Raw genomic sequence first — 11,361 nt, 5'->3', positions numbered from 1 at the left:
TATAATCTGATTATCTCGTTACTGTACATGAATGTTAGTCAGACTAATTATTTATCAGAAATGATTCATATGTAGTCCTAAACACTGCATTCATATTTTTTTTATACAAAAAAAGAAAGAATTCTATATAAAAAAAGATTCTATAGAATAGTACAAATTAAAAGTTTATAGCTGCTTTAAGGTAGCTATCGGGCGTACTGATTTTAGAATCGTGTTATGTTTGATTAGTTTACTCATTTGGGAAGACAATCGTGTCGATTGTGTCCTTACTGTTCGTAGACACGAATGTGGAACAACCCGGAACTAGTATTAGCAAACCGGAAGCGGTGTCAGTACCCCTGAGTAACAACAACGAATGATGGCGGGGGATACTTCAACAGAGCTTTTGTTTTTAGATACATTTAAACATCAGAGCGCAGAGGTAAAGCCAAGATTGGCCCAGATTACGCCGATTTTACAGTAAAGTGCACGTTGCTTAGACGTAGCCAGCGATATAGCTAGTTATTAAGCAAAGCGGCAAGGAGTCACGTTAGCTAGACCGGGGCTAAACTAGCTAGCTTAGCTAGGCTACTATCTCACTTAGCTCGCCTGCTAGCTAGCTCACCATCGTAACCTACTTGTTAACTACTCTCTTCGTTTTACGTTAGACCCACTGCCCTAACAAGTAGCCTACCAGCCAATCTGCATACTTTGACAATGTTACTAGGGGTTGATCTAACTAGACTACTGACGTTAGCTTGTCTGGCTGGGGATGTTGACATTTTAGCTAGTCAGTTATGCAAATGATTGTTGCCATGTGTTTATGTATTGGTTTCATACCACATCCCGTGTGTTCATTCACCAGTTGACCAACGTAGACGTGGTGCGTTTCCCATGCGGCGTTTTGATCACAGAGGTGCGAGTAATTCCCCCGGGAATCAAAGCACACAGCAGTTTACCCGACTGTAGGGCATTCGGGTAAGCGAACGTGTGCACACTTACACATATATAATCCCCTCTGCGAGCGAATATGCAACAAAAATATATGTATGATTCCCATTAAGCATGTCAATCACAATGTGTTTATACAGACACGTAATTTGGTCAGGATCTATTTTTGTCTAAAGGAGGTTGCCTGGCCATTTCTAATCCAGCCTATTCAGATCACCATGTTACAGGACAGTTGTTGCGTTCTAAGAATCTCCTCTCTGTATAAGCCGGACCAGAGGAAAGTGCATCATAAGGAACAGTGTATTTGTAATGGGATCATGCCCTGGCTCTTCCTCCAGGGAGACATCTCCTCATGCCTTCCAGTTGGAGCTGTTCTTCAACAATGTCACCAAACCCAACAGCCCCACGTTCCATCGACTGGGCAGGTCAGTCGCCCCTTTTTCCTCCACCCCTTTTCCTGTTCCTGCTGAGAAATATTCCCTCCTGCTTTCCCCCTCCCTCGTTAGTTTCTCACCCTGGCTGTGTGTTCAGAGTGTTAAGGAAGTAGGTCAGTGTTTCACCTGTAAAACCTGTTGGGGTGGGGCTGGCCCTTAAATCTGTCCTGACAGGGAACCAAGAAACAAGAGGGTGTGGTCCGATACCTCAACAGGTGTCTTTGTTCTCCAACTGGTCTCTCCAGTAACAGCAACCCCCCCCCCCCCCCCACACACACACACACACACACAGAAAATTGAATAGAAATGTCATCCATTGTGTTCTTGTCTTCCCCCAGTCTGGAATATGATGAAAACAAGTCCATCATCTTCAGGCCCAGTGGAAAGGTAGATCTTTCTCTCACCTCCTCACTTGTCTGGCTGTGGCTGGAGGCACCGAGCTGACAGTGTGTGCGTGTGCGTACGTGCAGGTGAACACAGACGGGTTGGTTCTGCGGGGATGGTACACCAGCCTGACGGTGGCGGTGTATGGGACAGCAGAACGCTCACATGGACACGACCGTGACTCCCCCCCTCCCCCTCCCCCCCCCACCCCCACAGCAGCAGGGTGGAGCCAAGAGGGTCATGAAACAAGGTGGGTTCATGCCACACACATACACATACACACCTAACATTCCCCCCATCTCAGGGTGATAAAGGACTGTTACTTTAACTCCTTCCCCAATTCTAAACCTGGAGCTCATGTTCAGATCCTAACCATAACCATAGAGCCACGTAATGTTATCAGCCACCAGGCGGGATGTCTCATCTAACTTCCAGAGATGGTACAGTCCACACATCCTTCACTCAAGTAGAAGTACAGATACTCATGTTTAAAAATACTTTGGTAAAAGTTGAAGAGCTGACTACACTATTTTTATCCTCAAGTTAAAGTAAAGAAGTGTGGGCTCTGACATATACTAAAGTAAAAAGTAGCAATTACTACTACCTGTTGGACCTCAGTAGAGTGGAGCACAGTAGAGTGGAGCACAGTAGAGTGGAGCACAGTAGAGTGGAGCACAGTAGAGTGGAGCACAGTAGAGTGGAGCACAGTAGAGTGGAGCACAGTAGAGTGGAGCACAGTAGCGTGGAGCACAGTAGAGTGGAGCACAGTAGAGTGGAGCACAGTAGCATGGAGCACAGTAGAGTGGAGCACAGTAAAGTCCTCATCAAGTACTCATCTATGATGCAAACGTTGAATGTAAGAAGTAGAAAGTACATAGTGGGTGAAAAAAAAAGAAAGTACAAAATCTACTTGAGTACACTAAAGTAATTAGTTCTTTGTTACTTCCCATCTCTGCTAACTTCTCTGACATGTTTCTGTGCACATGTTTCTGTTCAGAGTGGGATAAAGAGGAACAGTACAACGGCAGCCCCCCTAGACCAGCCCCCCGGGGACCCCGCACCCCCCCAGGACCCCCTCCCCCAGACGATGATGAAGAGGAGCAGGTCCCAGTGGCAGGTCAGACACACACAACACATCTATCAGTTTTAAAGTGACTGGTCATGCCAATCATGCTCAGTGCTAGGCATCAGAAGTACTCCTGAATGATGGTAGTAATAATAAAATATGATCCTCTATGTGACACAGTGGGGGTGGCGGTCAAAACGGAGTCATGCTCGGGGCGTGAAGACTCCCTGGAGGCCGTGACCCCTGAGAGGTCACTGCCCCTGGACGAAGCCTACTCAGATGCTGAGCCGGAGGGGGAGGGGGAGGAACCAGAGGAGGAGGAGGAGCCAGAGGAGGAGGAGGAAGCACGGACGGACGAGAGTGTTCCAGACGAGGAGGAGGATGAGGAGGAGGAAGATGAGGGTGAGGAGATGGAGGAAGGTAGGGGGGCTCCTGTGTGTCAACAGGAACAACAGACAAGACGCCCTTTCCCAAACTGACCCCCCCGGCCCGTCACCACTAAGTTACTCTCCCAAGCGCCCACGCCAAACACATGACATCTCAGAACAAGCCAGTCCATCCAGACACACTGAGAGGGATGGGCCGCACGGCGGCTGCTTTGGGACTGGGCACTAAGACAGAGTGTGTGTGCTCATTACAGAGCAGCCTTCACCAGCCGCTCGTTACAGAGCAGCCTTCACCAGCCGCTCATTACAGAGCAGCCTTCACCAGCCGCTCGTTACAGAGCAGCCTTCACCAGCCGCTCGTTACAGAGCAGCTTTCACCAGCCGCTCGTTACAGAGCAGCTTTCACCAGCCGCTCATTACAGAGCAGCTTTCAACAGCCGCTCATTACAGAGCAGCCTTCACCAGCCGCTCGTTACAGAGAACTGCCTCAACTGTGACTGCTGCTTGTGCTGTTGTCACTTCTTGCATGACAAACTAACTGTGCATGTTTTCACTGATATATGAGAGAGAGAGAGAGAGATCGCTTTACGTGTGTGAGATTGTTTAAATCCCATTAATTTGCTCTCCCCCCTCTCCCTGCCTCTTATTCTTGCCTTACCCCCCCCCCTTCTTTCTCTCTCTTGCTCTCTATTGCACTTCTCCCTCCCTCCCTCCCTCTCAGGTGATGATGGCTATGAGCAGATCTCCAGTGACGAGGATGACCTGGACAACAGTTTCAAGCTGCCCAGCTTCGACATGGACTACACCCCTGAGGACCTGGCGTCCGTGCCCCCCGTCCAGTACGACCCGTACGAGCGCGAGCTCCGCCCCCTGCTCTTCTTCACCCCCCCCTACAAGACCCGCTTCGACACCCAGCTGGAGAAGGCCAGGGGGGGAGCAGCGCCTGGGGGCGTGGAGGGGCCCGAGGCGGAGGCTGTGGCCCAGCTGAGAGAGCTCCTGGCTGGGATAGGAGAAGACAGGGGAGCTGGCTGGGTCACAGCTCTGGAGCACGCATCTGGACTGCTGGCCAAAGGGCTCGGCTGTTTAATTGGACAAGGGGAGGGAGAGTGGGAGGAACCTTTAGGGGCTCTGGTCCAATGGGCTCTTCAGGGTCTGAGTATGGATATTGCTCTGACCCAACCCATCGCACTGAACCTCAGACAGCTGAAAGCTGGTGCTAAGCTGGCATCCTGCCTGGCAGAGTCCCCGCAGGGCCTCACAGTGCTGCTGCGCGAGGGGGCCCTGGGTCTCCTGCTGGAGCTCCTCCACAGGGACCACATCTCATCCACGCTGAAGCTGAGCATACTGAGGGCGCTGGATGCCTTGACCAGCGCCCCTGCTGGTGTGGAGGCCTTCCTACACTCAGAGGGAACACAGAGGAGTGGCTACCAGGTAAGAGGTTCTGACAAACTCCAGAACCTGATCCTTAAAAAAAAAAAAACGTTTGTTCAGGATCTTGGTAGTTATGGGATGTTTTGCTCCTGGCAGCGTCTGGTTCAGCTGTTCCTCCGCGAGGAGACAGTGAGGGTGGTAACCGCTGGCAACGCTGTGCTGCAGAAGAGCCACGCCTACGAGGTGCTGACTGACTTGCAGCGCACGGCCGCCGCCTGGAGCGACCCCCCACAGGTACACACACACACACACACACATCCCCACAGGTACACACACACACACACACACACACATCCCTGCAGGTACACACACACACATCCCTGCAGGTACACACACACACATCCCTGCAGGTACACACACACATCCCTGCAAGTACACACACACAAATCCCTGCAAGTACACACACACACATCCCTGCAGGTACACACACACATCCCCGCAGGTACACACACACACACACACATCCCCGCAGGTACACACACACACACACACATCCCTGCAGGTACACACACACCTCCCTGCAGGTACACACACACATCCCCGCACGTACACACACACACATCCCCGCACGTACACACACACATCCCCACAGGTACACACACACACATCCCCGCACGTACACACACACACATCCCCGCAGGTAGGATGTGTGTCACACAGCTGGAAACCACATGATAAGAGTTGTTACCTACATGTTTCATGGTGTCCTCATGTCCTGGTGTCCTCATGTCCTGGTGTCTCAGGAGGAGATGGAGGAAGCTGAGAGCCCCATGGAGGAGGAGCCAGTGTTAGGCCCCTCCCCTGTGAGTGAGGCAGAGTTGGACAGGATGGCAGGGGTTCTAGAGGAGCTGCACCACCTGTTGGAGACTGCCCCCCACAGCATGGTGCAGCCCCCTGGGAAAGCCTTCCCCACCAGCGCCCGCATCACCGGCCCCCAGGAGAGAGACGACCCCTACCCTACCCTGTACAGGTACACACACACACACACACACACACACACACACACACTGGCACTGTTGTGTGTAACCATACAGGGCAGTGAATGGAGCTGAGAGTAGCTGTTTGTTGAGGGTTAACTTGTTGAATCTGTGTCATCAGGTACATGCACGCGTGTAACTTCCTGGAGAGCATGGCGGTGGTGCTGTCGGAGGCGGCAGGGGCAGGGCACGTGGGCGTCACTCAGGCCGTCCGAGAGCTCCTACGATTCCTGTCTCTCACCCAATCAGGGCTGCTGTTTCTCCTAGCCCAGCCCACTCCAACCAACCTCATTCTTCGTCTCTTAGCAACTGTCGCCGAGGCTGAGGGGGAGGAGACTGTGTTCTCCGGGGGCGACGGGGAGCACGCTGGGCCTGGCTTGGGTGAGGAGGGTCTGGGGGCATGGCTCATGCAGGCTCTGCACGCGCTCCAGAGCGTGTCAGAGCTGATGAGGCATGTGGCAGCGGGGGGGGAGGGCGGGGAGGGGCTGGAGGAGGGCGATAATGCGGACGTGCTGGGCATGCTCCACGCCCTCTACCTCATCACCTTCACGCAGACGGGCCGCAGCGCAGTGGCCCACGTCTTCAGCCTGGACAGCAACCTGACATGCCTGCTCACCCTGCTGCAGCATCACGGCAAGGATGGTCTGGGGTGAGAGAGGGTTCAGTGTGTGTGTGAGGATGGTCTGGGGTGAGAGATGGCTCAGTGTGTGTGTGAGGATGGTCTGGGGTGAGAGATGGCTCAGTGTGTGTGTGTGTGAGGATGGTCTGGGGTGAGAGATGGCTCAGTGTGTGTGTGAGGATGGTCTGGGGTGAGAGATGGCTCAGTGTGTGTGTGAGGATGGTCTGGGGTGAGAGATGGCTCAGTGTGTGTGTGAGGATGGTCTGGGGTGAGAGATGGCTCAGTGTGTGTGTGAGGATGGTCTGGGGTGAGAGATGGCTCAGTGTGTGTGTGAGGATGGTCTGGGGTGAGAGAGGGTTCAGTGTGTGTGTGTTGGAGCTGGGGGATGTGTGTGTGTGACAGAGAATACATAAGGTCTTGCGTTCATTGTGTGTTGCCCTCCTCCAGAGAAGCTAAGGCCCGGAAGCCGGTCACCTATAACTACGCCTGCATGCTGCTGCTGCTGGTGGTCCAGACCTCCAATGACCTGCGCATGATGGAGCAGTCAGCCAGCATGCTGCTGGCCCACGCCAAGACCGATGACACCAACACCAAGCTGCAGGGTAACACACCACACACACTGCTATCTCTCACACACACACTCACACACACACACTCGCACACCAACACCAAGATGCAGGGTAACACACACCACACACACACCAGGGCTCGACAATAACGATGGCCCGGGGCCAGTAAAAAGTAACGTTGGGACAGTTAAACTAGCAACTCACTGTCCCAATAGGGCCACTGCAAAGCATTGATTGAAGAAAAAATTGCATTGTAAAAGTTAACATCCTTCATATGTTTTGCTATCTGCTAAATGCATAAATAACTTTGCAGCTTGTGGGGCGCACAGTTGGCAAATCAAGAGTTAAGTAGTGAGTGACAAGTGGTTGTCAAATCGTAATCCTCTAATCTCAATAAATGTTTTAACAACTGGTGCGAGACACTGAAGTGAAGGAGAGCTACGAGCTGAAACGGAAGCAACTTTTTTTATGGAATTAAGATGCACTGTCGTCTGTCGTATGTTCCCGTCTAAAGCAGACAAAAGTGGATCTTTTTACACAAGCACCGACAATTTTCGAAAACAATACCTGACCAGCCATGCTAGCAGACAGCACCTGGTTTGCGTGACACCTAAGCGGATGGTTGACAATCCATATTCCAGGCCGTTGACCATGCTGGTCAAGAATTTAAATGCAGATGCCCATCGTGTTATTGCACGACTTATAACAACGGCATATAAAGTAATTAAGACGGGCCAGCCGTTCACCTCGTTCCCCCAGGCTATTGAACTGCAGCAGAAGAATGGTGTCGACTTGGGTACTTAGTATCATACTGATGAAATGCTATGGAAACTTTTATATATTAGCATTGAGGGACCAGAGGTTTCAGTTTCAGCCAGCCAGAGTTGTGCAGTGATGGCTGTCAGCAGGGGAGAGAGCACGTCATGTTTGAGGTTAAAAGTCAATTGTTTTGCTGACTATTAACTTTTAATTTTTTATCACTAGAAATGTGATTTCATTTTTTTTCTTTTTATATCCAGGATGTGTTTAATAAATGGTTAAACATGTTAACAGAATAACATAACTTATAAGTCTTTGGTTTTGTTGTAACAATGATAAATTACCACTTTTGGAGGGGGGCCAGTAAAAATTGTCTTGGGGCCAGTAAGTTTCAAACCCACTGGCCCGGTGGGGCCAGAGGCAAAAAATGTTAATGTTGAGCCCTGCATACTGCTATCTCACACACACACCACTCTCTCACACACACACACACACACAGCACGCACACATCCAACAACTAGAGCCAGACCGATAAAGGATTTTTAAGGCCGATACCGATACAAATATTTGGTGTTTTAAAAATCCGATATTCCGATATCGGCCGATATAAAAAAATATTTTAAAAATCCAGAAACCCGTAACAAAACAAACTGATTTGCCTAACAGTAGTTATTTGTAGTTTACATTTAGTCACGTTTAGCAGAAGTTCTTATCCAGAGCGACTAAGTACAGGGACATTCCCCGAGGCAAGTAGGGTTAAGTGCCTTCCCAAAGACACAACGTCATTTGACATGGCCGGGAATCGAACCAGCAACCTTTTGATTAATAGCCCGATTCCCTAACTGCTCAGCCATCTGACTCCTGTTAATATTTCCTAACTAAAATAATATGTTAATGCAGTTTCTGATAAATAAAATGTATAAAAATACAAACTTAAGATATGAGACCTAATGTCCTTTGAAAAATAAATAAATAACATGAATATTCATTTATCGGCCATTATAAATGCCAATACCGATAGTTTGGAAAATGCCCAATATCGGCCGATAATATTGGCCCGCCAATATATCGGTTGGGCTCTACCAACAACTCAGTGTTGTTTATGTCACTTGTGATGATGAGTCTTGTCCCTCCTGAGAGGCACAGGAGAACCCAGATGACACACAGACCAGTGCAGACTAACGTGTGTGTGTGTGTTTCAGAGCTCAGTAAGTGGCTGGAGCCTTTGGAGAAACTTCGCTTCGACATCAGCAGCATTCCCGCCCTCATAGATTACATTAAACAGGTATGTTACGTCATCATAGACTACATTAAACAGGTATGTTACTCCCCACACACCTGCCCTGAGGTGAGTCAGGCTTCTGGAACATGCAAATTTGACTGAGTGTTCTGTACTAGAACCTGGAGAACATGCTGACTCTGGAGGGAACCGGCATAGTGACTGCTCTCAGAGTCCTCTCCCAGCTTGCCTGTCCTCCGCCTGCAGTAGAGGGTACGCACACATACTCACACACACATCATCTAATGCACACACACTCACACACACACACCCCATGTTATACACACACACACCATGTTATACACACACACACACTTTGAATACCTTCTTTGTGTCCTCACCACACATGGCCTCTTCTCCACACTAGGCTGAGACCTCCACCCTGACCTGTTAGTCCTCCAGTGGTGTCGTCTCAGTATCTCAGCATCTCTGTCTTCCTGCAGGCCAGCAGAAGGACCTCAGGTGGAGTTTAGCCGTGATCCAGCTGTTCTCGGGTGAGGGCCTGGACACGTGTGTGCGTGTTCTGCAGAAGCTGTGCGGCGTGCTGCTCCAGCCCTGGCGTGTGCACGGGCACATGGGGCCCACGCCGCCACGCTGCCTCATCCTCAGCGTGTGTGTGAACACACTCCGCCTGCTTCGAGCCATGCTGATGGAGCTGCTGCGGGGCGGGGCCTTCCAGTTCAGGGACACGCGTGTGGCCTGCGTGCTCGTCTCCCTGCACATGATCGTGTGCTCGGTGCCGGCGTCCGGACGGCTGGACGGAGAGGAGAGCAGGGTGCAGGCGCTCATCGTAGACGTGCTGCTGACCTTCACACAGGGGGTCAGCGAGCAGGTGGGGCTCAACACACACACACACACACACACACACACACTGCCTGCCTGCCTGCCTGCCTGGTTGTTTTATTCATTACATGAAACAGGCACACTCATCGTATTTAGAACGTAGCTGTTGGTCAGGGTCATGGTGACGCTACTGTTTCTGTTAGTCTGTAGAAATTAGAATTCCTTATAAAGTGAATGTGATGTTAAACAGAGTGTGTAACGTGTGTCTCCCAGGTGACCCACACGGAGGAGACCCTGGCCAGCAACACGTGGTCCCTGATGTTGAGGGAGGTGCTGGGCTCCCTGCTCAAGGCTCCTGAGGGCATCTACTCTGGCTTCACCCTGCTGTCAGAGCTGCTGCCTCTGCCCCTACCCATGCACAGCACCCAGGTACCCATGCACAGCACCCAGGTACCCATGCACAGCACACAGGTACCCTGACCAGTAGACAGGTACCCATGCACAGCACCCAGGTACCCTGACCAGTAGACAGGTACCCATGCACAGCACCCAGGTACCCTGACCAGTAGACAGGTACCCTGACCAGTAGACAGGTACCCTGACCAGTAGACAGCTACCCTGACCAGTAGACAGGTACCCATGCACAGCACCCAGGTACCCTGATCAGTAGACAGCTACCCTGACCAGTAGACAGCTACCCTGACCAGTAGACAGCTACCCTGACCAGTAGACAGGTGTGTGGTATTTTGGCCAGGTGAAGGAAACCAGGTGTAGTCCAGTTTTTGTGATCCCACGCTCTGTCCCTCCATCCTGGTGATCCCACGCTCTGTCCCTCCATCCTGGTGATCCCACGCTCTGTCCCTCCATCCTGGTGATCCCATGCTCTGTCCCTCCATCCTGGTGATCCCACGCTCTGTCCCTCCATCCTGGTGATCCCACGCTCTGTCCCCCCATCCTGGTGATCCCACGCTCTGTCCCTCCATCCTGGTGATCCCACGCTCTGTCCCTCCATCCTGGTGATCCCATGCTCTGTCCCCCCAGGAGATCTCGCTCCAGGATGTGGCGGTGGCCCTTAACACCAGGAAGCTGTGGAGCATGCACCTGCGTGCGCAGTGGCGGGGGTTGTCCGAGGCGCTGAAGTGTGTGTGTGGCACCAGCTGCCCCCCCCTGCTTGCCATGCTGCGCCGGGTGTGTGTCCAGCTGGCTGACCTGTCCTCACCCACCGCCTCCCTCATCATGAAGACCCTGCTGGAGCTGCTGCTGGGGGAACTGCAGCAGTAAGACACACACACACCAGAACACACACACACACCAGAACACACAGAAATGGAGAAAGGACTATGATGTGTGTGTGTGTTTCAGGGTGGAGGGGAAGTGTGTGTGCTGGAACCAGGTCCTTCGTGTGCTGTCCCTATTGGACGCCCTGGTGTCTCAGAGAGCCTGTAAGAGCGCAGCTCTGAACCTGCTGGCCAGCATTGCCCCCGGAGACGAGCCACCATTGGCCGACCTCTTCCCCTTGCTGCTGTCCCTATTGGCTGTCCCAGCTGACCCCTCCCTCCAGCAGCAGCACTGCAGCGAGCTGGTGGCAACCATCCTGCAATCTCTGTGTGACCAGGTACACGACACACACACACACACACACCACATACACACCATAAACACACACACACCATAAACACACACACACCATAAACACACACACCATAAACACACACACCATAAACACACACACCATACACACACA

The 11,361-nt window shown here is 51.8% G+C and overlaps 2 protein-coding genes across 2 annotated transcripts in view; one reads left to right on the top strand and one right to left on the bottom strand.

Annotated features, from left to right (window-relative positions):
- The window catches only part of rnf41l (ring finger protein 41, like), a 50,442-nt gene that overhangs the window by 27,872 nt on the left and 11,209 nt on the right, over nt 1–11,361 (bottom strand). The window lies entirely within an intron of this gene.
- The window catches only part of virma (vir like m6A methyltransferase associated), a 15,120-nt gene continuing 4,107 nt past the window's right edge, over nt 349–11,361 (top strand). Inside the window, 19 exon segments of the mRNA XM_067238500.1 lie at nt 349–421; nt 845–957; nt 1,269–1,355; nt 1,703–1,751; nt 1,835–1,944; nt 1,946–1,998; nt 2,746–2,865; nt 2,995–3,216; nt 3,922–4,631; nt 4,728–4,865; nt 5,375–5,601; nt 5,730–6,257; nt 6,675–6,829; nt 8,758–8,840; nt 8,954–9,047; nt 9,278–9,666; nt 9,891–10,046; nt 10,659–10,894; nt 10,980–11,232. Of these exon segments, the coding sequence (XP_067094601.1) occupies nt 356–421; nt 845–957; nt 1,269–1,355; nt 1,703–1,751; nt 1,835–1,944; nt 1,946–1,998; nt 2,746–2,865; nt 2,995–3,216; nt 3,922–4,631; nt 4,728–4,865; nt 5,375–5,601; nt 5,730–6,257; nt 6,675–6,829; nt 8,758–8,840; nt 8,954–9,047; nt 9,278–9,666; nt 9,891–10,046; nt 10,659–10,894; nt 10,980–11,232 (3,789 nt within the window). The 5' untranslated portion in view covers nt 349–355.

The sequence above is a fragment of the Osmerus mordax genome, chromosome 6, assembly GCF_038355195.1.
Source record: "Osmerus mordax isolate fOsmMor3 chromosome 6, fOsmMor3.pri, whole genome shotgun sequence".
In the NCBI taxonomy this organism is placed as follows: Eukaryota; Metazoa; Chordata; class Actinopteri; order Osmeriformes; family Osmeridae; genus Osmerus; species Osmerus mordax.
The sequence above is the reverse complement of the archived record's forward strand: the minus strand, read 5'-3'. Positions and strand labels throughout refer to the sequence as shown.